Raw genomic sequence first — 27,500 nt, 5'->3', positions numbered from 1 at the left:
AGTCGCCGTAGTTGCCCTCGGGGAGGACGTGGACGAGGTGGCTCTTGGTCGTCTGGTCCCGCGTCAGGTACACCAGGTAGGTATTGCGCACGTTGGGGCTGAGGGAAGGAAGGAGGTGGTGTTCAGCGGACGGTTTTGTTCAGATTGCGCGAGGCTCGACCCGGTGCGTGTTAAACTGTACGGGTGAATCTGTTTACCTATCTGATGAATGTTTACCTATCTATATGAATCTGTTTACCTATCTGATGAATGTTTATCTATCTATATGAATCTGTTTACCTATCTGATGGATATGCATTTATCTGTTTGTGAATCTGTTTACCTATCTGATGGATATACATTTATCTGTTTGTGAATCTGTTTACCTATCTGATGAATGTTTACCTATCTATATGAATCTGTTTACCTATCTGATGAATGTTTACCTATCTATATGAATCTGTTTACCTATCTGATGGATATACATTTATCTGTTTACCTATCTGATGAATGTTTACCTATCTATATGAATCTGTTTACCTATCTGATGGATATACATTTATCTGTTTACCTATCTGATGAATGTTTACCTATCTATATGAATCTGTTTACCTATCTGATGGATATACATTTATCTGTTTACCTATCTGATGAATGTTTACCTATCTATATGAATCTGTTTACCTATCTGATGGATATACATTTATCTGTTTACCTATCTGATGAATGTTTACCTATCTATATGAATCTGTTTACCTATCTGATGGATATGCATTTATCTGTTTGTGAATCTGTTTACCTATCTGATGGATATACATTTATCTGTTTGTGAATCTGTTTACCTATCTGATGGATATACATTTATCTGTTTACCTATCTGATGAATGTTTACCTATCTATATGAATCTGTTTACCTATCTGATGGATATACATTTATCTGTTTACCTATCTGATGAATGTTTACCTATCTATATGAATCTGTTTACCTATCTGATGGATATACATTTATCTGTTTACCTATCTGATGAATGTTTACCTATCTATATGAATCTGTTTACCTATCTGATGAATGTTTACCTATCTATATGAATCTGTTTACCTATCTGATGGATATACATTTATCTGTTTACCTATCTGATGAATGTTTACCTATCTATATGAATCTGTTTACCTATCTATATGAATCTGTTTACCTATCTATATGAATCTGTTTACCTATCTGATGGATATACATTTATCTGTTTGTGAATCTGTTTACCTATCTGATGGATATGCATTTATCTGTTTACCTATTTGATGAATGTTTACCTATCTATATGAATCTGTTTACCTATCTGATGGATATACATTTATCTATCTATCTATCTATCTATCTATCTATCTATCTTGGTAAACTTGTCTAGACTGATAGATGTGCATTTATTTCTGTGTATATGCATGTTCATATAATGACTTTTCATCGGGTCGGGCCTCAATAAATAAATAAAAAATCCGCGGTAGAGGGAAAGGCGGCGAAGATAGTGGATGAAAAAATGGCGGTTTGTTTTGAGTGGGTTACGTATTAAGAGGATTACATTCTTAAGGGCTGAAGGAACACGTTAGGGAGAGAGGCAGGAGGGAGAGGAGAGAAAAGAGAGAAAGGAAGAAGGAAAGAGAGGAAAGGAGAGACCAAATTAGAGCAAAAGCGAGAAGAAAGTTTCAGTCTTAGAGAAGGGAGTAGATGGCGTCGTTTCTTTTGGATTTTCGCTTTATTGAAGGCATCGAAAGAGAAGTGGAATATTTGGAGAAATACAGGAGAAGAAAGTGAATAAAGAGAGGGGACGAAGGGAATAGATAAGAAAATGTTTCTGCTTTGATTGGGTTTCGTAAGATCAGATTATGATATCAAACGAATCGAAAGAGATTAAGATGTATGAAAAATCAGAAGAAAAAAATGTGAGTGAAAGTATACGGAATAATGGAGAGGTTTCGCAAAATTTTGGTTGAATTATTTGCTGTTATAATTACTAATGAACTGAAAGAGGCTACTCGCATTTGTCACATTTCTCCAACTGACTTTTAAAAAATGAACTTTCACACACACACAAACACACACACACACACAGAAAAAAAAAGTCTAAACAAGATTCAACAGGGACACGCAGAAAGCTTAGTGAAAGCGGAAACCCCACCAAGTCCAGTCACCCACGCCGACTGAACAGAACTTTGAAAACAACGAGATAAGGAAGCACTCACACGAAGAAGAGGATGAGGTGGAAGAGGAGGACCACCCCGCACACGGTAGCGGTCAACACGTACATCATCCACAAGAAGATGTACGTCTTTTCATTGACGATGTTGAGCGGGAGTACGCACATGGAGTCGAATTTCTGAATGGAACCTGAGGCGCCGTATTTGTACCACGTGCACTTGGCCACCTGTGTTGCAGATATCATCATTAGGGAGGCATTTCGGAGATAATTTTCTGTTCCCAGAAACGGAATTGGTCGCAGCGGAGGAACTACTGAGGCTGATAGTTATGGGGTTTGCATGTTGAGGGTATTATCATTAAGAAGGTATTTCGGAGCTGCAATTATGTGAGTTACGTTTGTAGATACTATAAGTAACTAAAGAACTGTTCATATATTTGTCATTATTGCAATCATACCATTAGCCTATTGCACCTACACAACCCCACTCACTATCTACATAACCTCATCATCATCCTCACAAACAAGGAAACCTGTTTTAGAACGAAAACGTCCCTTAGAATGCAAAACAATAGAACAAAAACACCTCCTTTAAAGTTTAAAAAGAATCCTTTAAAATATAAAACACCATTAGAATGAAAAAAAGATAATTTAGTATGAAAAAATAATCCTTTAGAACCCAAAGCACCTCTAGAATTTAAAAAAATCCTTTTATAACAAAACAAAACTCTCAAATTTTAAAAAATGAATAAAAAACCTTTCGAACAAAACAAAACAAAAACTCCTTTGAGCGACAAAGACCCTCGCTGCCCCTCACTCACCTTGGGGAAGATCTCGTTGAGAGGGTTGTCGGGGTCGGCGGCGTGCTGGCTCAGGTACTTGATGGAGCTGGGGCCGAAGCTGAAGAAGTTGCCGCCGAGGAAGGCGTTGGTGAAGAACAGGTTGGACACGGCGATCACGAAGCCCAGGCACTCGCACAGCAGGAAGTAGAAGGCGTAGGAGCGGTGGGTCGTGTGGCTGTTGGTGAAGTACTCCGACGAGGCTTTCAGCTGCAAAGGAAGAAGGAAGGGAGGTGGGGAGAGAAAGGACAGGAGGAGGGGAGAAAGGGAGGAGGAGAGGGAATAACGCATGAATTTCAAAAGGGAATTAAGCTTTCTTTATTCCGATCAGTAAACTTAGTAGATTCCATGTATAGCACCATATAAATGAGTCATTACTAAATCTTATGACTCAAAAAGGTTCTTACACATAGTAACATTTTTAATATTACGAGCGACTTCGTCATATCACCTCATCCTCAGCGTTACCAATCTAGACATCCTCCCTCGCCCTCAGCGCCGCCAATGCTGATATATTCCCGCAAACGCTACCGAAGTGGATATCTCACCTGATCTTCAACGCTGCCGATGTGGATCTTATCAAGGTCGCAGATGGCTTGGCTGAAGAACTTCTTGTCGATCCTGTCCCAGAGCCACGACGGGAAGTAGTAGATGACGGCCTGCAGCACGAGCACCATCGGCACCCACTGGTAGTAGGCGTGGCGCAGGCGGTCGGCCTCCTCCGTGGTGCCGTCCTCGTTGGTGCGGGGGGCGTCGGGGCCCACGCCGGGGTGGGGCACCGTCTGCGGGGGGGAAGGGGAGAGGGTGGGTTGGTGTCTGGCTGTGTGGGCGGGCTAGGCTTGATCTTTCTCGCGGTTTGTGTCAGTCTCTCCTGCTCTCTCTGTCTTTCCATTTCTTCTCTCTCTCTCTCTCTCTCTCTCTCTCTCTCTTCTCTCGTCTCTCTCTCTCTCTCTCTCTCTCTCTCTCTCTCTCTCTCTCTCTCTCTCTCTCTCTCTCTCTCTCTCTCTCCTCACACACACACTCTCTCTATCTATCTATTTATCTATCTATCTATATTTATTTTTCTTCTCTCTCTCTCTCTCTCTCTCTCTCTTTCTCTTTCTCTCTCTCTCTCTCTCTCTCTCTCTCTCTCTCTCTCTCTCTCTCTCTCTCTCTCTCTCTGTCTCTCTCTCTCTCTCTCTCTGTCTCTCTTTCTCTCTCTCTCTTTCTCTCTCTCTCTCTCTCTCTCTCTCTCTCTCTCTCTCTCTCTCTCTCTCTCTCTCTCTCTCTCTCTCTCTCTCTCTCTCTCTCTCTCTCCCCTCATTCTCCTCTCATTCTCCCCTCATTCTCCCCTCATTCTCCTCTCACTCTTTCTCTCTCTTTCTCTCATCCTCTCTCTCTCTCTCTCATCCTCTTTGTCTCTCCCCTCTTTCCTCTTTTCCTCTTTCCTCTCTCTCTCTCTACTCTCTCTCTTTCTCTATCTCCTCTCTCTCTTTCTCTATCTCCTCTCTCTCTCTTTCTCTATCTCCTCTCTCTCTCTTTCTCTATCTCCTCTCTCTCTCTCTTTCTCTATCTCCTCTCTCTCTCTCCTCTCTCTCTCTCCTCTCTCTCTCTCCTCTCTCTCTCTCCTCTCTCTCTCTCCTCACCCACTCTCTCTTCCTCTCTCTCTCTCTATCTATCTATTTATCTATCTATCTTTATTAATCTTCTCTCTCTCTCTCTCTCTCTCTCTCTCTCTCTCTCTCTCTCTCTCTCTCTCTCTCTCTCTCTCTCACTCTCTCTCTCTCTTTCTCGCTCTCTCCCTCTCTCTATCTATCTATCTCTACCTCTATCTGTCTCTGTCTCTGAATGTGTGTGTGTGCAGTTGCATACATTAATATCCATCTAAATCATCCTCATCCACCATCTGTAACCACCCTCCTTCTCCCCCTTATCATCCCTCTCCCCCTTCCCTCCTCCTTCCCTCCCTCACCTCCTCAACCTCTCCCTAATCCTCCCCCCCTCCCTCTAATCCTCCTCCTCCTCCCTCCTCTCCTCCCCCCCCTCCTCCTCCTTCCCCTAACCCCCCTTCCCACTCCCCCTCTCCCTCCGCCACCTCCTTCCCCTCCCCCTCCACTTCCTTCTTCTCCTCCACCTCCTCAACCTCCCCCTCTCCCTTCCTCTCCCCCTACCTACCTTCCCGTCTCCCTAATCCTCCTCCTTCCGGAGCCCCCCCCCTCCCCCTACCCCTCTCCCAACCTACCTTCCCCTTCCTCCTCCCCCTCCCCCTACCTACCTTCCCCTTCTCCCTCCCCCTCCCTCAACCTACCTACCTCCCCTTCCCCCTCCCCCTACCTACCTTCCCCTCCCCTCCTCCTTCCCCTCCCTCCTCCTCCTTCCCCTCCCCCTACCCCTCTCCCACACCTCCTCCCCCTCCTCCCCCTCCCCCTAATCCTCCCCCTTCCCCCCTCCCCCTCCTCCCCACCCCCTCTCCCTCCCCCTCCCCCTCCCTCAACCTACCTTCCCCTCGAGGTCGACCAGCGTGAAGGTCGAGGCGATGAAGCAGTAGGTCTCGATGGCCTTGTGCTCCTGCTTCTCGAACCCGGTGATGCATTTGATGTTGTCGCCGATGTAGGTCTTGGCGGTGACCAGGACGCAGGCGAGGAGCGTCAGGAGCATGCTGAGGCGGAGGGACTGCAGCACGAAGGAGGTCACCTGGGGGCTCGTCGACCTGGGGGGAGGGAAGGGAGGGGGGGGGGGAGATTTGAGGGATTTTTTGTTTGGGGATTTTTTGGGGGGGATTTTGTTTGGGGATTTTGTTTGGGTGTTGTTTGGGAGTTTTGTTTGGGGATTTTGTTTTTAGTTGTTTGTTTGGGTTGTGATTTTTGTCTTCTTTTGAGGGGGGATTGTTTTGTTTGTTTGTTTTTCGGTTGTTTGTTTGGGATTTTGTTTTAGTTGCTTGTTTGGGTTGTGAATTTTTTTTGGAGCCATTGTGTTGTTTGTTTGTTTTTCGTGTGTTATTTTTGGGGTGTGTGTGTGATTGCTTTGTTGTTTGTCTTGTTTTGGTTGTTCCAGAGATGTTTTTTGTGTGTTCGCTTTGTTGTTTGTTTTGTTTTTTTGAGGGGCTGATTATTTTGTTGTTTGTTCTGTTTTGTTTATTTCCACTGTTTTTTTTTTTTTTTTTTTTTGGGGGGGGGGAGAGAGCAATCGCTTTGTTGCTTCCTTATACGTTTACCATTTTTTTGAAAAATCTTTAAATCTACATATACGAAAAAATGCATAATCCTTACCCTTTCGTCGACACATGTTTCTTCAATCCGCCGAAAACGTCAAACATCTTGGCGGCTGAGAAGGGAAGCGAGGGAACGCGCCGTCAGCTGATCGTGAAGGAAACCGTTTGTGAAATTCGAATTTAAAAAACAAGGAGGTGTGTGATTGTTAACTCGAGTTTCTAAGATTAAGAATCATTAATTAATTCATTATGAACTGAAGAACAAGATGTGTAATTGTTAACTCGAGTTGCTAACATTAAGAATCAATAATTAATTCATTATGAACTGAAGAACAAGGAGATGTGTAATTGTTAACTCATGTTTCTAAGATTGAGCATTAATTGTCAACTAATGTGCTCATTATCAACTCCAGTTTTTAAGAGATGTATAAAATTTATGTTTTCAAGATTAAGAATATTTGTTATGGTATTATAATAAAAGACAAAGTTACACATTAGAAACAATTAACGTATGAATACAAACAGACACAGTAACGTATTCATAGAATTTGAAGAAAAGACTGCCATAAGAACAGCGAAATAAAACTGTTGTTTCGCAGAATTCTCCCATCAGAAAACAAGTGTTCTATTGTAGAAAAGGTGTGAATGAGAATGAATATCTTCACAATACAAGAGATGCATTTCTTGTATTGTGAAGATATTCTCATTCATACCTTTTTTTTCTACATTTGTCAACATATGAATACCCTTACCGGTTTAGAGACGCACGGTGTTTTCATTTTTAAATTGGTATGTATTAATTCAGACGCGATACTCAGCCAAGAATTCCATACGTGATTTTGTTTAGCAGTCAGACGGACGATTCTCCCGATTCTCCAGAGTTTAATATAGATATTTCTTAAGATTTGAAGAATATGAACCAGTATTGGCTTACGCGACTATCGGAAATATTTAACCCATTCCATCAAGCGGCCGATAATTCTTAAGTCAACCCTTAAAAGCAGTCCAACGTACTTTCGTGGCGACAGAATCACACACACACACACACACACACACACACACACACACACACACAAAAAAAAAAAAAAAGACTGAGTGGTGTGGAAAACATCCACTTTTTACGTTCAGTCCACAAGATCCTTTAATCAGAGCAGACGTGCGGCTTCAGGTGAGCGATTGATATGGAGGGCCTGCACATGGCGCGAGAATGGGGGGGGGGGGAGTACTACTCTCGCATCCACCCATTTGAAACGGAAGAAACAAAAGATCAAAAAATAAAACATGGTTATCGACAGCTGGTGTCTTTTATCCAGTGGTACCTGCTACTGTGTTCTGTTACGGTGTCTTCACCCATACCGTAAAATCGAGTCAAAATCGGATTTTCCAATCAGTTGCGTAAAAGTAAAACGAAATACAAAAATCCGGATTATCCATAGGTCTTCTCGACAGAAAGGGTTGTAAAAAATTGTGTTTTTTCATACACTTCGTCCCTTTGAAAACTGCTTACTGCCATGCGGATAAGTGGAAGGGGACCTGCCTAGATTGAGGTTATCTGATAACTGGTAACCGCCGCCACTGCATTATCAAGAAAATATGGTACAGTATACAAATAATATGAAGTAACGACAAACAGATATGTATGTATATTAGACGTCTGCGTTTTAGGGTGCTAAGTAAAGGATAAGTGCGCAGTGTTAGTGTAAGTTCTACCCATATGCCCTTGGCCCCAAAGTGTTCGAAAATTGTCGTTTTAGTGTGAATTGTAACACTTTCATTCGCTACGGTTATCATGCGAGAAGTCCACCCTGAGATCCATCAAAGGCAAGATTTTTTTTTCACTCATGTCAACGAATTTGAACATCAGCGTCGTGGGGCGGACAACACACGTGACGGGAATTTCATCTCAAGAAGTCACGTCAACGAGTCAAGCGGCGCAAAATCTCGTCAGCGGGTCAAAGCCAAGCAGGTCAGCTCGTCGTAGATCATAGGTCAAAGCAACCGTCACAGTAAATCATCGTGTCTACGTCACAACAGGTGACCTGAAGTTTCCCACTACGCACCTGATATTCTTCGATGCCGCAAGAAACACTCCGCTTGGAACACTGAGTCGCCACGCCAGAAGACGAATAGAAAATTGATGGAGATAAAGGTCGCCTGATAGTATTTTTTCGTGTGATAAGAATTATGTCTTAGATAATAAGAGGCGATAACGGAACCTATGCATTTTACCTTTCAAAGCTGGATAACAGTTGTCTTAATGTTATATTTTTATCAGTTTACTTTTTACTTCCGTTCCTTATTATTAAGGTCTCCCTCCCTCCCTCCCTCTGTCTGTCTGTCTGTCTGTCTCTCTGTCTTCGAACTACCGTTACACCTACACTAAATCAAGATATTATGAGATAAGATAAAATGCTTATTATCCAACTTCTAAATCTTGCGTTAGTGACACTGATAAAAATTTTCATTAAACATAAGAGCCTTTGTAAGATGTGTTATCTCAAGAGGAAATTCTCTGATATATATACCATTTTTTAAATTATATGTATTTTAGTTTTTTGGGAGACGAGTAGTTCAAAGGCAAGCATACATGTTCACAGACAGCAGGGTGGACAGAAGATGAATGATATTACAGAAGAAGGGGGGACGGAGAGGGAGAGGGAGAGGGAGAGGGAGAGGGAGAGGGAGAGGGAGAGGGAGAGGGAGAGAGAGGAGAGGAGAGAGGGAGAGGGAGAGGGAGAGGGAGAGGGAGAGGGAGAGGGAGAGGGAGAGGGAGAGGGAGAGGGAGAGGGAGAGGGAGAGGGAGAGGAGAGAGGGAGAGGGAGAGAGAGAGAGAGAGAGAGAGAGAGAGAGAGAGAGAGAGAGAGAGAGAGAGAGAGAGAGAGAGAGAGAGAGAGAGAGAGAGAGAGAGAGAGAGAGAGATTCCTGGCAACTGATAGATAGATATGCAAACATTTATAGAAAAGGGAAAGGAGAATAATTAAGATCAGAAGTGGTCCCACCGAGCTGCCAACCCGAATGACAAATTCTACCCGAAATTACATTACAAAACCCAAGCAGGAAATGGCGTCTTAACTGTTAACCTCAAGGATCCGGATGTAAGATATCTTTCTTTTTAATCATAGATTTTTTTTACGTCTTCGTTGGGGGAAATTACGCAACTTTTAGCATTCTTCCGTCTGTGCTTTTAGGAGGCCGATATTGAGGTAACGTCCACCGCCTCGAAAAGATATTGGCTACTTAGTGGCGTGTCCCACATTTGAAGGCTATCATAGTATGACGCACCGGTATGAATTAAACTCTCGACGAGGAAGTTGGGAATACGTGTAATGGCCACAATGATACTTATGTTGGTTATCTGTTTGACCATAGTACCGCTGCTGTTAAACTTCGATTGGTTGATTATTGAAATGATTTTGCGTCGTCGGCATTGTACTCTAAATAAAATACTAATTCATCAGTGTCATGTCTCAAAAGTTGGCTTGATGCGACCCACTGATTAAGAAATTGGATTTTCTACGTATCTGTGGCAATTAGTGTAAAAAAAACTGCCAGTTTTGTTAGCGAGATAATAATGCAATCTGTTTAGTACACTAATATTCAAGAAAACACTGTCACTCAAGACAAATGATAAATGTGATATATTGAAAATTAAGATTGAAAAAGAAGTTTATTTCTTTTTGACAAAAATAAAAATTAAACATGAGGCATGAATAATTACTATTTCCATGCTGTGTATGTACAAGAAAATACAAGTTCTTTGATATTCCTTCCGCTTTGTTATATAATAAATATTGCAATCATGTGGATATATCAAGTGTAAGTTCTACCAATACAATGAACTGTTAAATAAGTAAATAAATTAAATAAGTATACTGCAAGTGCAACCAGGCAAGATCTTGTCATCAGTAAAACATGTCCCTCTGTTTCATCGAAATAACAAATCCATTGTTTACATCCATCAAAACAACCTCATCAATATAATTTTCAACCGACATCTTCCAGGAAAAATGACTGGCCAGACCACCTATTTTCAATTTTTATTTCTCAGATCACAGTAGTTGGTCTGAAGGAGCATAAGGATTACAGCCACTGACATTTGGAAGCATGATGCTAACAAGGACTATGTGGGCAACACCTATGCGAAATTCTGCGAGATAATTAGATTTTACGTAAATGAAACTACGTTTTACACATATAAAAAATCCTCCATGGACTCACCCCGTCCTCTTATGTATAACGAACGATAACTGAGACAGCCCATGTAAAAAATCCATACAAACTGAGTGACAAAGTCCTTCTTAGTACATAATACCTATTAATCTCTGGCCTTCCAGACATGCACAATTAGATAAAAAATAAAGAGACGTCTATTGTAGCCCTAAACGCGCCTACTCGTCGTAGAGCGGCGTCTGGTCCCCCCCGATGCTCATGTTGGTGGGCGAGTGGATGGTCTTGGGCGTGGAGCGCGCCGAGCGGGGCGTGGCGCGCGGGTTGTCGTAGTCGTGGTAGGGGCGCGGCGTGCGGTCGTCGTAGCGCGGGGTGCGTCGCGACCCGTCGTCGGGGTAGCCCGAGCTCGAGGCGTAGCGCGAGTCGCGGGGCTCCGAGTAGCGCGGCGTGCTTCGCCCTCCGTCGTGGTGTCTCGGGGTGGCCCTCCCTGCGTCGCGGGCGCCGCCGCCACCGCCGCCGCCCTTGGCCTGCACCCATGCGGCCGCCGCCATCTTCCAGTCCATCTGCTCCGAGCGGCTGCTGGCGGAGGGAGTGGAACGCGACGGCTGGCTGCTGTGGCCGGTGGAGGGGCGGTGCGAGGGCGTGCGGTTTCCGACGCTCGAGTACGAGGGCGTCTGAGAGCCGCTGTAGCGCGGGGTGGTGGAGGGGCCGGGCGTGGCGTAGGGCGTCATGAAGGGCGTCTGGCCGGAGGGCGTGTACGGGGTATTGGCGTAATTGGAGTAGCCTTGAGAAAAGGCCCCCGGGGTGTGCGCTCCGTAGGGCGTGTTGGTAGCTGCCTGAGACAGGTTGTGCAGCATGTGGGGGTTGAGGTTTTGTGCCACCTTCTGGATGGTGGAGGCGTCGACGCCCATAAGGTTGGGCGTCGTGCCGCCCATGTAGGGTGTGCGCGTGGACATCATGCCCGGCGTGGCCCCCATGCTGGGCGCGGGCCGCCGGAAGTTCACCTTGAACCACTTGAGGAGCGACGCCAGGTTGGGGTGCTGCATCCGGCCGCGGAACTTGAAGCCCTCGGGCGTCACCGTCACGAACTCGTGGATCACCTTCACTCGCGGCAGGTAGGACAGCATGAACTTGCCCGGTAGGTCCTTCCTCGGCGAGAACAGGTAGGGAATGGTCTTGGGGTTCTTTTTCTTCTCCTCCTTCAAGATCTCGGAGGCCTTGTTTTTGTCGCCCATGACAGACTCTTTGTAATACTTATATTCCAAAATCTGGCGGACGTTTATCGCCATTGGTGAAATGTATCTGGCAATAATTTCGTCAAGATCCTCAAATTCCTCGTTCATGATCCACAACTTCTGGCCGAGCGAAAAGTCGTTTTGCTTGTCCTGTTCCCGAATGTCAATGTGCTGGCAGATCCCTTCGGTGACCTTCCACGTCGCCGTGAGGTGGTCGACGCCCTTGCTCGAAGGCCGGATTATGACCTCTCCCTGCTCGAGGTGCTGCATCACCTTCTCGGCCTCATTGTAGTCAATATTCCTGAAGGATGGATGAGCAATAACGCGCTTCTGGTACTGCGTCTTCTTCTTGTCCATTTTCTTTCTACTGGTATTCATGTCCTTCTCCTCCGTCTCATAGTCATAGTAGGCATCCTTGGGAGCCTTCCATTTGCCATCACGATCCTGAAGGTCTGAGGTTCGAGAAGTTAATTCTACTGAAAACTTCTCTGGGTCGATCTTCATGATGCGACACAACACAATGCCATTCCTCTTTACTCTCTCTGCTGGATTAGTCACAGTCTTATCTGATAAATTCTTAATGCTAATAAACCCAGATATCCCATTGTCCAAGCGTACACGAATGCCAATGGCCTGGCCAGGGCAATCCCCAGCATCAAAATGATTCCACACCTCACTAAGCTCGGGGAAGTCATTCTTCAGGCAAAACGGACACTGCCAGAGACCAGTGTCTTCATTTCTGACAGGGTTGGCGTTGTCCAGCTGATCTCCTCTAGGCTTTCGGTGGATGAAATTGGTTACGGTCACTTGCACTAATTTACCCACATAGAATGTTTCTGGAGACTCTTTGGTCAAGATGTTGAAGATTTCCTCTGGAGTAGGAGATCTGAAAGGCATCCTGAAGTCCTTGTATCTGTGATTCAACTCGTGTCTTATGTCGTACAAGGTTGTATTCTTCTTACCAAAGCCTTGGTTTTGGAGTTCAGTTGCGAATGCTTCTAAATCTAATTCACTCAGTCGTTCAGGAGTTTCCAAAATTTCTTCCAAAGCTTCTGCAGGTTTACCTTCCTCGTCCTCATACTCCAAGGCATCAACTGCCATTTTTCTTGCCCAGTCGTATGCCTCTGGATGAATACGCGTTGAATCGAGAACTTCAATATAGTTATCACTATCACCTAGAGCATTGGTGTCAATTTTAATGAATCCAGCACAATTAATAAATACTTTTGGACCCATGTGGAAATTGACCACCAACTGGTTACGATTCTCTAGACGCTGATTATTCTGCTTCATATTCTTTATGAGAAGGTTAGCTTTACGAGGTCCCAAACCACACACAAACTGCACTAAGTTCTGAGTATATGGGTAAGCCACAGCACGATTCAAGTCTACACCAACTTCATTTGTACGATTAACAAATTCAGTGTACAATGAATCAAGGAGTTCAGCATTATTTATTTGATCTTGCAATGAATGGAACTTTATATTGAGCAACTCATCATCAGCATTGCATAACTGCGAAAACTCGATTAGAGGGTCTTGGATTCGGCGGCCAATGGAGATGGCCTGTCGCAGCAGAGGGGGATAGTCCAAGAAATCAGCCTCACCCTTCTTGGACATGGCATAAATGTGAGCCAAGTCATTGTCAATAATCTCAACATTGATCTTGGGGAACTGCTCTTGCTCTTCCAGGTCTTTGAGAATCTGGATCAGGTCTTCCTTGACCATGAAGCCTTCTCTGGACTCTCCACTGACAGCCACCACGTGTGGTTTGCGCCGAATGATGAACTCCTGCATTCTCCTGATGTCATTTTCCTTAGCAAGAGCATCCCTCTCATTGTAGGCATTGCGTCTCTTGAGCAAGTGAGGAAGGCGGATGTACTCACAGCAATCTCCATCTATGTCAATGCAGCAGCCGAAGGCAGCCTGGGAAAGGTCAGGCACATACGCAATGGAGAAGACCCTGAAGCCCTTTGAGGTATCCCAGTCGTCCTCGTCCTCATCGGAAAAGTCGCCAGGGTTGTATGGCGCAATTTTAATCCAGTTGTAGAGCTTGCTGCAACACTGCTCAATCACATGGTCCTTGGACTCTTGCAGCAGTCTCTGGGACAGCTCTCTTTTTAGGTCCTCAATTATCCTCTTAAAGGCAAAGGTCACTGCTCGCCCTCTCAAGTCATTCCAGTCTTGGACCACTTGTGAGAACTCATCCCGATAGTACAGCTGCTTCATTTCATCCAAGTAGCTCAGCGAGGTGTTGCCCTCAATGGTGTCAGACAGACTGATGGTCATGAGTTTATCCTCTACACCACACTTGAGTCTCAGGAACTGGTCTCCCTGCAAGTCAGTGACAGGTTTGTCCTTCAAGTATTTGATGGGATAGAGTGGGTGGTGTTCATCTACGATCTTTAGGCCCTGAGGGGTAGGTCTGGCACTGATCCTAGCTCGCTCAAAATAGGCTTCACGCACTGTACGGCGGACAAGGGGTTCACATGCTAACTGCCAGCCAACCATTCTCACAGCAGCTTCCAACACTCTTTCAGGAGTAGAACACATCCTGGAAAAGACAAAATTATGGACATTAAGTTTTTGTTCAAAACAAATCTGAGTTCTCAAACTCATAAAATAATGCATCACCAGTAGCTGGCAACATTTATGTACTTGTATTAATTTCCCATCTTAGGAATCTTTTTCATCACAGGACACAAGAAAAACATTTCTTTTCTCAGAGCTATCTTCCAGAATGAGAAGAACTTACTTCGAGATGTGCTCCTCAGCCTCCTTGAGGGGGTCCTCCTGGCACTGTTCACAGTCAAACCTCTGGTAGTTGTCACGCAAATTTTCACCAAACTGTTCTGGTGTCAGACCAAACTTCTTGGTCAATGCCTCTGTAAAAAGAAGGAGAGTCTATTAAGAAATTTTTAAATCATGAAATCATACAAATATTTACTTTATAACATTCTCGAGAGCTTTATCAGAAAAAAAAAAAGATGTGGTAGAAATGGAAGTAGTACAAGCACTACAAATAGAAGTAGATCAAGAAGAAACAGAAATAGCCCAATAATTTCCAAGTTACTAGAGATGTCTATATCAAACATCTGGCTATGGACCCAGCCCATTCAGTCTTTCTTTTATTCAAGTTCTCCCCTCTATCCAACTCTTCAAAGAAAGCTAGTCTGTCCATGAACTTTGATTATGTTTGCAAGACTAACAACTCCTAGTGTGTTATTACTAAATATACCATATCCGTTTCATCAACATAAATAGCAAAAGTCCATATCATTTTGCTCATGTGATACAAGTTAAAATGACAATCATTTAAGGACTCTAAAAGAATACAAATATAAAATTCTTCGAACTTCCCATTAGCTTCCAAATTCTCAAAAACAGAAAAGGATAAATAAAAGTAATAAAAAATATAAAATGCAAAAATAAATAAGGAAATACATGGGAAAAAAAAAAGAGTCCATCTGAAGACAGCAAAGAGAAAATGGAGAATTAAGAAATTACTCACCAATGCCAGCTTTCCTTAGGAGTTCATACTCATGCCGCCTCACTGCTTTCTTCAGCGCATCAGTGTCCTCTGTAGCCTGTTGTGGCTCTTCCTCCACTTCCTCTTCCACTTCGGTTTCCACTTCTGTCTCCACCTCTTCTTCCTCCTCAGAATCATCGTCATCCTCTCCATCTTCCTTCTCTTTCTCTTTCTCTTTCTCTTTTTCCTTTTCCTTTTCCTTTTCCTTGTCTAGCTCTCCCTCTTCATGTTCTTCATCTGAGTCTTTTTCCTTATCACTTTGTTTTTCCTTTTCTGCCTCATTCTCTTTGTCCACCTCTTCATCATTTTCCTTGTCTTTCTCCACTTCATTTTCGTTTTCATTTTCATTTTCCTTTTCCTTTTCGGCTTCCTTATCCTTTTCCTGCTCGTCTTCATCATCATCATCTTCTATGACGAAACCCTTCTTCTTTTTCTTTTTCTTTCTCTTGACCTTTCTTAGAACCTGAAAAGGAATATCAATTCTTAAGAGTATGAACTTAAAAGTGCAAATAAACATCCATGAAATAAAAAAAAAATATGATGTGCAACAATCCCCTAAATGTGAATTCAAGCAAATAACTTGAAGGAATATTTTCTTCATTTAAATCAGAGAATGTAGTATTTGTATCAAGAAAAATTCAACTGAAATAAACTTTTAAATTTTCTCTTTTTTTTATTTCTTCCTCTGCTAAACATACAGTTCAAGACCCAGCAGGGGAAAATAGTAAGAAAAAAAAAAAAAAAAAAAAGAAAAAAGAAGAAAGAAAGAAAAAAAGCAATCATCAAAAAATGAAAATAATAATCAAGAAAGTTTATTCATAAAAAAAAATCAAAAAACTGACCTTCACAATCTTTGTAGTGCGCACTGTATTCTGCCTTTCTTTGTTCTTGGCCTTCATGTGCTCGTGCATTTCAGGCAGATCCTTTCCATAGTAGAGCAAGAACTGTTTGTAGCAATCATTAAACTGCTCCGAGGTTTCCAATTCATCTATTCTGAAAATCCGAAAGCACAAAATGTACAATTATTCCTTAAAAAAGAAAAAGATACATAAATGTAACAAAGTACACAAACAGTTTAAAAAGAATAAAAAGGTAAAATACTAATAACAGGACAAAATAAAGCCAAATAACAAGCTTTCTGCTAGTAAATGGTAAATGGCTTCCCAAAGACAAATCAGGACCTCTCCATCCAACAGACGTGTCATCCAAACTCATTACCTCTCAATATCCTCTTCCTTGAGCATCCTCACGTTCTCTGGAAGGGGCGCATCCAGGTCCCTCATGATCAGGTCGCCCTGGAATTCCGACATCATCTGGAACCTTGACCGCAGGTTCTCCTTTCGGCGCTTCAGCTGACACCACTGTGGACAGGCGGATGAATTAATGGCTTTGTAGGATTTTACACCTTATCCTAACAAAAGAAATGGTTCTCTCTTGTTTAAATGGCAATAGAGACAGACTACTTGTTTTTGGGAAAATTGATCTGGGAAGAAACAAGATAAAAGAAGCATAAGAGAGTAACACAAAAATTAGACATATGATATAAAAAGGAAAGGGACAATGAGGAAATAAAATAAAGGAAGAGTGAAAAAATAATAACATAGTAAAAAAGCAAACAAGAAAGAAAGATTACAAAAGAAAATCCAAAAATGCAACAGTCCTTCTAAGTCATACCTTTTCATCCCATCGGTAGACCTTCCACAGATCGTGAATGTTCAACTCAGGCTGGACTTCCTCCTTTCTGTAGAAAGCAATGAACGGAACCTCACAAGTGGAATTCCTCATCAGATCTAGGGCATTGTATATCTTCTGAATCATGTTCATGTCACGGCGGGAACGGAGCTTAGCTTCATCACGTCCTTCCTGAAGTGGTCAATAAAAGAGAGTTAGTTCAGAAAATTTGGTCAACAGAGATAAGCTAGGTGTGAATATTTAAGTACTTGAACCTTAAAAGTACATGGTACACTTAAAAAAGATGGTATTTCAATCATTTACAGCTATTACAAAAGTTTACTAGAGTAATTCCTTATAAAAAAGAAGAAGAAGAAGAAGAAAAAAAAAAAAAAGAAAGAAAGAAAGAAAGAGAGAGAGAGAGAGAGAGAGAGAAAATCACACTGCCAAAAATACGAGCAGTGGGTTATGTAAGTGGCCAACATTCCAGGCGTGCAGTGCATAGGCCAGGTGCGCAGGAACACCAAAAGTTATTTTGAGTAAACTTTATAAGCTTTTATTCTATTTTCTCATGTCCATATCTGTCTTTTTATTAGCTTTGTGCACGGAAATTAAGACAATTCCATCTGGATAGACTCCATATCATCTCTCAATGTAGTAGATAACTCAGTGCAAGAAAGAGTATAGAAAATTTGATTGTGTGTCATATACCTATTTTTTTTTTTTTTTAATTTTCAATTTTCTGTAATACAACCTGCACCACTGGTAACAGCGGCCAGGAATACGGTGTGCGGTATGGAAATGGTGTCCTCTCTAGAGGCAGCACTCTAACATTCCACATTCGTTTATCGGTAGGAATAATGCTAAAGTTCCCTTCTAAGCGCCTAACAAGTCAGATCACACTCGTGGCGAGTCTTTTCCATCACCCTGGCCTTCGCTCATGACGACAAGTTTACGTCATCCAGCCCATGGTCATTTTGCCCAATGACTGCATGTTCATGTCACCTGGCCTTCAACCCAGATTTTTCCATGACGTGACTCCAATGTCATTTGGGTCCAAGGGGTTAAGCAATACATTCAAGTCAATTTAAATAGCAGCATGACAGTCCTTTAAGAGATATATTTACCTGATGACAAAAATGGACATCCATCTACTCACTCAACCAACAATGTTGTCTTTTCAAATACCTGGTTTGATATATAAGGCTTGAAGAATGCATGATGATAGATCCACTTGGCTTCCTGATCGAGCTCCTTGTCTGTAGCGCGGTCGTCACCTTCTCCTCTTGTGCGTGTTACAGGGATCTGTCGCAGCTGGAACCTTTCAGGGATGTCTGACTTGCGGATTTCATGATCCTGGTCTGTGAGATGTCCTCGTTCAAGCTCACTAGGCTCAAAGACCTGGAAGAGGAACAAGCAAAATTCTAAGTTAGTACTGTGACATTAAAATTTTATCATAATTCATTATTCGACCAAGAATAATAAGACTGATTATTCTATCAACACAAAGAATTAAACCAATATGATACAGGGGCATTATCATTTCACACACCTCATAGATGGATTTCTTGATAGGCTTCCTGCGTTCCTTTCTACGATGCCGTCTCTCTTTCCCCTCAACTTCTTCATCTTCCTCATAATCCTCATCATCTTCCTCCTCTTCATCTTCAGCTTCATCATAATCTATATATATAAAAAAATATTTAATACTCTTTGTAATTTTGCTTTAAAAGTCTTTATACATTATCTAATGATACATCAATGTAGACATTCCCGATACATTTCTTCTCAACCCATTGTGGAAAATTCTCGATTGCATATCTTTTTAACTGCCCTACATCTCTCCCCAAGACCTCCCATTTTACTGACCTTCATACTGCTCAAATTCTCCGTAGTCAAAGTCACAACCGAAGATATCTCTTGCAGCCTCAAGACCTTCGTCCTCAAAGATGGCCTTCTTCTTTGTCTTGGCGATAGGCTTGCCATCATCATCCACAATGAAGCTTCCTTCGCCATCGGACTCTTCCTCCTCCTCCTCCGAGGCATAGGTCTCAGGCTGCTGGGGGACCTGGGGGGCAGGAGGGGCCTCTTCGTCGTCCTCCTGTAGAGGGTCAGGGATTCCATTAGCATTTCCAAATACTCTTTACAGTGTATCTGTTGCGTTCAGCACTCTTCACCATGTTAGCAGAGAGAATTCCCTTCTGCTTCATGCCACATTTGGAAAACTGCTCGCTCCTCACTACAGCTAGTTATAACTAAGAAATAAAGACTAACAAATAATTGTATACAACTTAATTTCATCACATTCATCCAAAGGGAAGGCTATCACATAGAAAAAGAAAGAAAACAAGAAAAGGGTAACGTAGAATTCCAATTCCAAAAAATAATGGCTAATCCAATTATGTTATTTAGTATACTACTTACATGCTCAGCTGGTTTGATAAGATATGAAAAAATCTGTTTCATCATAACCTGAACAGGCTTAATTCCACCAAATGAGACTGAACATATAATTTCTGGGACTTAATCATCTCCATTCTCCGGATTGCCAAGCCAAGTTGCAAAACTAAACAGAAATGTTGTTTTATCAGGAATACCAGCCTTTCAAGACCTGCCTTGGTGTCATTGCAACATCAAAATATATTTTCCAAAAAAGTAAAACTATAAGCCATTACTGTACCTTTTTTTCAGGCTCAGTAGTGGGTAATACTCAGAAGAAAAAATATCCTACCTCTCTCCTCCATGAAATTTGAATTATAGATATTAGATTATAATGAAAATTAAAGTTACGAGATAACTGTTAGCAATTTCCAATGTCTAATTAATTATATCCTGTTATGATGTAAGATACCTATTATGAAGAAATTTATTTTAGTGTTGTAATACTTAATATAAATATAAATTAATTACACAATGAGTGTATATGCAGCCCACAAACATTGATAGCTTCTTTCTTAAGTACTTCTAACATGCAGTCTGATAATTAGTTCTGAAAATTAATCTATAAATATGTTTAAGTAAAACAGAAAGAACACTGACTTAGTGAAAAGGAAAAAGAAAGAAAAAAAGGAAAAACATGAAACTGATTAATTAACTGTGGAAAGTTTTAGCAAAACTACTCGACAAGGGGGAATATAACAACACATTCCCGTAATTCTTAAGTCCTAGGTTGAATAAGAGAGAAAGAAAAACAAAAAGAGAGTTAAAGTGTAAGTAAAAAGTGTACATATGAACCAGGACCACTTACTGCATCCTCCTAAGACGGCAGGGTGTGGGAAAACAAAAAATAAAAGCAATGCATATGGAGTACGAAGCCATAAAACACTAATTACGCTCTCCTGAAAATCTCCCTTTAACATTTACGGTAAAAACATCTATTTCAAAATAATGACATTAACAACAAACAAAATAGCCTCTGCAGACCACCCACAGGCAAGGAAGGCCAGGCAGCATAACAATGTCCTTAATAGGTTGCAGTAGGTTGTACAGACTACTTCTAATGTGAAATTAATATCAAACAGGAGATCTGCATTGAGCTAATAAGCAATTTTACATTGTGATTTTGAATAGATAATATTTTTCAATTAATTCTTGAATGTATACCTTATGAGACTAACAAAAAAATGCTGCATCAGATAATGACCAGAATAATCACTGAAATCATTTCAAAATAGTAAAGTTGTATAAAGTTATCTTACACTACACTTAAATAACTAAGTAAAAAATAAAACTAGATGTATTTTGCTCCCTCACATTATGGGAATGATTAAGATGGACATGACAAATGAAAATCTTATATCAATCACTTTACCTACAGTTAAAAGTCAAAACTGGCAATTTCACACTTCCCATGTGCCGCAGCAGAGTTTACCATTTTACAAACTTCTTTCCTATCTCCATAAAAAGTTAGGGAAAGCAACAGGGGCCATGTAGTTCCTTTCTTCACCAAATATGTTGATAAAAAGGAGAGCTTAAGAAAATATGTATCCAGGGTGGTTTTCCTTTTAAATGTCTTGAGGATAACAGGTTATCACATGCATACCATATATATATCAAAACACAAACTACAGTAGTTTTGCACTAACTGTCAGCACTTTCATTCTCTTCCACATCACTTCATGGAGAACTTGAAGATATGCAACAAAATTCACCCATACAATATGTTATCGCACACATCTAAAAAATGGAGGTATATATAATCTATCCATCTATCTATGTTCTTAAAAAGCAGCCAATTGGGAAAATGGGGGGGAAAGGAAACACCTATCAACTGAAAAACTAGCAAACAAATTCCCTTAGAATGACCACCAAAAATGACTAATTTTTTTCTACCATTCTGCTGCATATAGGTACAAAAATCATGTTGCAGCCAAGAAATACAAAGAAGCAGTCTTGTTTGTTTTTGTTTATCTTTTTCTTTTTATGTGGTTTGTATCTTTGTATACTTTAAGCATCAAAAGTGAATGAAAATGGAATTCCTCGCAGTTAGAGTACGTATCCTTTTCATACACCAAAGGGTTAAATACTCTCACCTGTGGAACACAGTACAAGGAATATGTTGATTGAGAAACAACTGGGATGAATACAGGGTAAAAGGATGAATAACGATGATGAATAAAAACTGCTAAAGACCAGCCCTAAGGGACAGCTGTAAACTTTACTCACATCACCCGATCCCTCGAAGATTTCTCTCCTGATCTGTCCCTGAACGTCCTCGTCCTCAGCATCTGAATCTTCATCCTCAATTCTCTTCAGCCTTTTAAATTTTTTCTGGAATATATTTACTGAGTGTTTAACAAATATTTATATGAGTAATACAATTCTCATTCCTTATCCTGATATCTAATGTATTAAATTAACAACTTTTAGCAACTCTTTCATTAAAGTAGGTTTTGTACGTTACTTTGATCTGTCAAGTTGTATAAAATGATATACTTATTTCTACATATATAAAAACAAACAAATATACACTGCCATTTTCAAACCTACCTTTCTGTCTAGTTTTACACCTATATTTTCTTCAATGAGATCGAGATCATCTTCATCTAAGTTGTCAGCATCCAAGTCATCATCATCGTCATCGTCTCGTTTTCTTTTCCCTTCCACCTCGCTATCTGACCCCCCTTCGTCTTCCTCTTCATCATCATCATCATTGATAAACCCCTTGTTTTCCTCTTGCATCATTTCCTCTGCATAAGGCACATTAGAATTATATATAAGTTAGTTAGAGTAAATCTAAAATGTTAAAGAATTCTTGAATTACATAAGCACTCCTTGCTTATATATATACACAATATAAGGAAAAAACTGAATACTGATAAACTTGACAGTATCACATCTAGCAACGCACCATCTTCGTCCTCCTCCTCTGACGAGTCTTCTACAGATTTCTTGAGTTTCTTGAGTTTCTTCTTTTCCTCCTCCCCATACTCCTCCTCCTCCTCCTCACTCTCCTCTGCCTCCGAATCTATGAAGTGTGACATTGTTGCTTACTCTCGCCTGGAACAGAAAATTATCAATTTATTTTTGAAATAGTGTAAAATTATGATGTTTGTGATTTTAGTGAGAGAAGCAATTTGGTCATTCACTATTTCTTGTGATGAGAATAAACAAAATTTAAAGCCTGTTGATATGTAGGGCTGATAGGAAAAAAACATGTAAGTAAAGCTATTCAGCATCATACACCTTTAAATGAAAAACATTCCCACTAAAAACCTAATTATGATAATTTAATACCAGGAAAAAATAGTTTAATGGTTATTACATTGTAACCAAATAACAATAATGAAAGAGAAACAGCAAACCAGTATCTTTAAGAATATGTGATAATTATCCAGAACAGAAATGCATGAATAGAGAAAAACTAGCTTAGTGTTAACTGGTCAGAAAATGATCACATTGAACAGTACCATGGGATCAGAGCTCTGGTAAATGCAAAAAAATCATCCCTACAAACTGAAAATGTCAACAAAGGATTGCTTACACTGGCTCTTTATCTTGTACTACTTTCTTATTACATTATGCTGACCGAGGTTTGTTGCTGATAAGTAGACCTCTACTGTAATAAAGCTTTACTTTATGTACTATTGCAGTTTTAAGTTTATCACAATTACCACATTTTTTTGTTAACTTTGCATGGTCCAATTATGGACTTTCAACCAAACACTCAAAATAACCCTGTCAGGTACACTGTAAAACACAAGGTGCTTTTTACAAAACGAAGGTAAGCCCACAATTGATTATCAAAGTCAGATGATCTATACAACAGGCAATGAGTGGCCTCCAAGATTCAAACACTAGTAATAATCATCTATCTACTAACAAAATCATGTAAATGTTGTTAATCTACTGTTAAATAAGGAGCCTACACAAGCTCTATATTGATGAATGTACATGGGTATTGCTTATTGGCTTTTCTGTAGCATGAAGCACCAGAAGCCAAATCATTACCTGAAAAGGTTCTATTTTGTATTCAAGAAAATTAAAGATAATTATATTTCTCATTCCTTATCCTGATTTATACCCTAATCTTCTATTAGTAGTTTTCCTGTTCTAGACCTAACAAAGAAATCTGAAAAATCTTACTGTCTACAACATACCCTGGAATCAAGTCTTTCACCTAGACCAATAAGCACCTCAAATAGAGGTAATTAATTGTCCTTAGAGTAAACACAAAACATGCATCACAATACACCTTCCTACAATATATTCCTTTCCTAAGTAGGCATTTCAGTAGGTAGGTGGCTTGAAAACAGAGGTAAAAGACTTTTCCTAACAGACAAGAAGTATTTACACATGTTTGCATAGGCCTATACTCTAGGCTGTAACTATTACAACAGCTAGCCAGCCATTGATACCATCTAAACTTTTCATTCCAGTTTTTTAATTCTTCTGCCTAATTATAGATATCAATGTTGATGAAGTGGTTTTACCTAGATTAAGCAGTTTGAAAGAAATTAACATCAATATGGATAACAGGGTAGTGGCTTACTTTCCCAACAATATTGATATCTACCTACAAGAAATCCACCGACTTCAACAATTCTTGGCATTGTTTCTTGTGCAAATGATTCATTGATGAGATTTGAGTACCATTTCCATCAACAATTTTGATTTGTTAGTCCTGATAGCAGGGGAGGCATGAAGTATATCAGGAAAAGTATGGGGAAAAACAGGCTTAAATAAGAAGAACAAACAAAAATCCATAAAACTAGCACAAAAAATGCTAAACATTGCATAATGAAACTCTACAGGAATCAAACCCACCTTTTGATAAAATCTACAGGATTTCACGGCTTCCAAACCCAATTTAAACGTCCTGACCAATAACCCAACCTAACCTCGCAATTTCAGTTGCCATGATTAGGCATGCCCTTTGGGCACTGCCCAAGGGGAGGGTTGATGGGGGGCTTTGCCCCTAACACCCCCTGGGACACATTCTCTTCACCCCGGTATGTACGGCAAGATAGAGCTACATCCATACTATAAAGGGTCTAGGGAAAACACGTAATGTAATTTCATTTCGCGAAATGGAATGCCATATACGAAATGGAATGAAAAGAGGTCATTTTTCGTGTGCAAACCTTGAGATACACATGCAGGCATCCCCTCTTGAACCTTATCCAAATACCCAGAGAGGATCAACTGTAATTTCGCCAGATTTTTCAAAGTATGGCCGATAATAGACGGGCCCACAGTCTGTGGGAGAGCTGCTGCCATGTAGCAAACACAAGCAACACTACTGTAGGGACCTACTAATAGATTGGCTCAATGCCGCCACCTGGTGATTTACTTCAAGCTCAAACAAACTAAAATATGAACATATGAACACAACTGAGACATAAAAAAAGGTGCATGTACCGCACATCATTTGGTAAATTACGCAATATAGTCCATTTCGTATATGACATTCCATTTCACGAAATGGAGTTTCATTACGTGTTTTCCCTACAGCAACTGTAAACAATAAACCAAATACCTTTATATATCGAAATACCAAACTGTCCAACTTTTCTTCGCTTCTCTCTGTGTGGATCACTTGATTTCTAATCACTTTTTTCGCATTATGGGCACTTGACAGGCCCAGATATCAAATTGCAATGAATTTAAAGTTTATTTCTTCTTCATTGCCATTATATAGTCCTAAGAATACCCTAGAAACAACGCATCACCGAAGACCAAACATTTCTTGCTGGCCTTCTGTCGCTGAATGACCGGAAATTTTCCTGTCAAAACTTGCACCCGGAAACGCACATATGTGCATGCATAAAAGGTTCTTCGGACCATTTCTCGTACAAAATTATGTAAATAAATCTTGAAATGATGTATAACAACATTAATAAAGGCCACTGAAAGCATAAATGTAGAACAGCAGACACTGATAACAAAATAATACTCTGACAAACATGTAGTAACACATTAACTACTTAGTACATCACAATTATGAGTTCTGTGGTCAGTCCAATTTAACTCTCGCCATGTAAACAAGGTGATCAACTTTGCTAAAACTGGGCTCTCACCTCTTTTCATTTACGTAAAGCACCTTTGGGAAGCACTTGCACATATTGCTGTAGAAGAAAATTATCATAGTTTCTATCGTTCTAGCATTTCGTATAGCTTTTACTACCCAACTCTGCCACTATCTCGTACTGTATATTGTCCGAAATTAACAAAAAGGGTTGATTTGTGATTAATAAAAAAAGAAAAACAAAATGCAACTGCCGGCATCTACCCTTAGCAACAACAAAAGCAAATAATACTACGACGAACTTCGCATTTTCTTATTGACTCATTCAGGTACACAATGACATCTAGACGAAATCATAATGGAAAATACGACCCTAAAAAGTCCCAGGAAAGCCAATATAACCCAACTTTCTAACCCGTTTAGGGGCCAAATGACGGACTTGTCACAAACTTACGTCCTCTTCCCTTGTTTCGCAAACGCAGACCAAATGAATAAAAACCCAGCAACCAAACCCACCTCCAACCGAAAGCAAAACAGGATAGTTCCCTTCGCTGCCTCTAAAAAACGCTAACTTTTCCCGGAGCTTGGGAAAATCAGGGATATCTTGCGACTTACCGCTGTTGTTTTGGGAGCGAGTCAATATGGCGGCGAGACGATGGCGCAGAAGACGTTAAGTCAGCGGAGGGAAAACAAGCAAAGCTGGAAAATATATCTTACAATAAAATTTACCTTAGTATCATACATTTCCAATTCATAGCCAAATTTTATCATCTTAGATTATTAATTAAAAAAAATTGGCGAATTTTTTACTTTAATATGCAAAGCCCAAATAATCCATCCATCCTTGGAAATCCACATTATCCACATCAACCCAGGGGACTACATACCTTCAAAAAATAGCTTGCTAGTATTGAAAAAGAACATCATAAATTACAAAAAGTAATTATTATCCCTCAAACTTACACAGCAAGCCGAAAATCAATTGCCGTCGTCTGTCAAAACAGGGACGCGCAAGAAACCCTAAGGAACAAAATCAAACTCGGAGCGCCTTGTTTCAGCCACAAAATGCCACTTTTCCGGACGGTTTAGGAGGTAGGGGGCTCCTTCTGTTCCTATTCGACTCCAGTGTGTCTACAAATGACGCAGAATAAGGGAGAAAAGGCCTCAAAACACGAGCTGAAGAGAAGCTAGTTTCAACCCTCGGACATGTAGTTACAACACCTTGAGAGAGATAACATATAACATAATTTTTTCTCATTTTTTCAAGCCCCTCATGCTTTAGACTCCCACAGCTGATGAAATAAGTCAAGGATCCCCGTTTGGAGGATAGTAATGGAGAAATTTTAAAGAGGAAGAGGGGTTTATCTCCAAGGTCGTAATCGCATGGCCTTTAAACCCATTCATGAAAAATGAAAATACATGAATGTCTTTTTAATTTAAATTTGGTGGCTAAGATTATGATTTCCTTTGCTTCTATCCAGAAGGCTTGTAGATAGGCCCATTCCTCTTACTTAGTTCTGTTGCTGTGGTTTGTAGTTTATTCAAATTTTAAAAACTGCTTTTGTATCTTATTTTTCTGTTTGTGTTCTTATGTTTCTTATGTTCGGTGTTGATTTTGCATTTCCTTCTCTAATTTGTTGGTTGTGCACGAAGAATAACAGCTTAGGGGTATCTTGACTAAGTGGCACTGACATTTCCGGGCAAATTTTACAGTAATTGATATATCGAGAGAAAATAAAACCATAAAAGACTAGATTTCAAATCTTTGTAATTAGATTTCGTACCAGATTAAAGAATTTGATGGATATTGGATGTCAAAGACATCTTTATAGAGTGCTTCCTATTGTCATTATCTTTGAAAAAAAAACAAAAGTGTTTTGGTATTCTATTTTGTTTCTTAGAAGAGACTATATTTACTGTTATTGTACAACGAGACACTACATTGTTAATGCCTGACTGTTATTTTCTGCACAGGTTTTGAGAGCAAGGAGTGGTACAAAGTGAAATAATCATAGTAAGAGGGTTTAGAGCTAAGGTTGCTTAGAAATGCTAAAAAGGTTATTAAGATTAATAGGATTTGCATCGTTAAAGCATAAGGAAATATATTCTGATTGCAGGTAGACCTTGGAATTGATTTAAGTGTGAAGGCCTAGGGATGTTGATTTTCCTTACTGATAATGATGATGATAGCAATGATGATGATAATGATAGTAATAATGTCAATAAAAAATAGT

At 40.5% G+C, this 27,500-nt stretch overlaps 3 protein-coding genes across 19 annotated transcripts in view; 1 reads left to right on the top strand and 2 right to left on the bottom strand.

Moving 5' to 3' along the window:
• The window catches only part of LOC113810875 (innexin inx2), a 9,285-nt gene extending 889 nt beyond the window's left edge, over positions 1 to 8,396 (bottom strand). For 16 of the 17 annotated variants that reach the window (XM_070139954.1, XM_070139957.1, XM_070139953.1 and 13 more), the window contains exons 1-7: positions 8,258 to 8,396; positions 6,256 to 6,342; positions 5,486 to 5,696; positions 3,556 to 3,789; positions 2,990 to 3,217; positions 2,215 to 2,396; positions 1 to 98 (exon numbers count right to left, since the gene is read on the bottom strand). The exon at positions 1 to 98 is cut by the window's left edge. In XM_070139954.1, the coding sequence (XP_069996055.1) occupies positions 1 to 98; positions 2,215 to 2,396; positions 2,990 to 3,217; positions 3,556 to 3,789; positions 5,486 to 5,696; positions 6,256 to 6,302 (1,000 nt within the window). In that variant the 5' untranslated portion in view covers positions 6,303 to 6,342; positions 8,258 to 8,396. The remainder of the gene's footprint in view (positions 99 to 2,214; positions 2,397 to 2,989; positions 3,218 to 3,555; positions 3,790 to 5,485; positions 5,697 to 6,255; positions 6,343 to 8,257) is intronic. The other variant, XM_070139970.1, reaches the window with a different exon arrangement.
• Positions 8,397 to 10,219: 1,823 nt separating this feature from the next.
• Positions 10,220 to 25,965, bottom strand: Spt6 (transcription elongation factor Spt6). The gene is made up of 13 exons (XM_027362524.2): positions 25,882 to 25,965; positions 22,150 to 22,298; positions 21,789 to 21,988; positions 21,465 to 21,569; positions 18,669 to 18,900; positions 18,352 to 18,482; positions 17,988 to 18,200; positions 16,803 to 16,991; positions 16,347 to 16,489; positions 15,971 to 16,121; positions 15,111 to 15,591; positions 14,355 to 14,484; positions 10,220 to 14,153 (listed from the first exon to the last, which is right to left on the bottom strand). Exons 2-13 carry the CDS (start codon positions 22,280 to 22,282, stop codon positions 10,586 to 10,588), a joined length of 5,676 nt encoding a protein of 1,891 aa, XP_027218325.2. The 5' UTR covers positions 22,283 to 22,298; positions 25,882 to 25,965; the 3' UTR covers positions 10,220 to 10,585.
• Positions 25,966 to 26,265: 300 nt separating this feature from the next.
• ebo (ellipsoid body open) overlaps positions 26,266 to 27,500 on the top strand; it is a 25,808-nt gene continuing 24,573 nt past the window's right edge. The window contains exon 1 of the mRNA XM_070139940.1: positions 26,266 to 26,358. The gene's annotated coding sequence lies outside the window, so the exon portion shown is untranslated. The remainder of the gene's footprint in view (positions 26,359 to 27,500) is intronic.

Source organism: Penaeus vannamei, chromosome 26 (genome assembly GCF_042767895.1).
Source record: "Penaeus vannamei isolate JL-2024 chromosome 26, ASM4276789v1, whole genome shotgun sequence".
In the NCBI taxonomy this organism is placed as follows: Eukaryota; Metazoa; Arthropoda; class Malacostraca; order Decapoda; family Penaeidae; genus Penaeus; species Penaeus vannamei.
Note: the sequence above shows the minus strand (reverse complement) of the source record. Positions and strands in the feature narration are given on the sequence as shown.

What these genes read in the sequence shown, in the direction of transcription:
- Spt6 (XM_027362524.2), bottom strand. Translation starts at nt 22,282, where the DNA reads ATGTCACACTTCATAGATTCGGAGGCAGAGGAGAGTGAGGAGGAGGAG. An exon ending in AGAGGAGGAGGACGAAGATG is followed by an intron (nt 21,989 to 22,149) that starts GTGCGTTGCTAG and finishes TGCCTTATGCAG; the next exon opens with AGGAAATGATGCAAGAGGAA. An exon ending in AGCCTTATATATCAAACCAG is followed by an intron (nt 16,992 to 17,987) that starts GTATTTGAAAAG and finishes TGACCACTTCAG; the next exon opens with GAAGGACGTGATGAAGCTAA.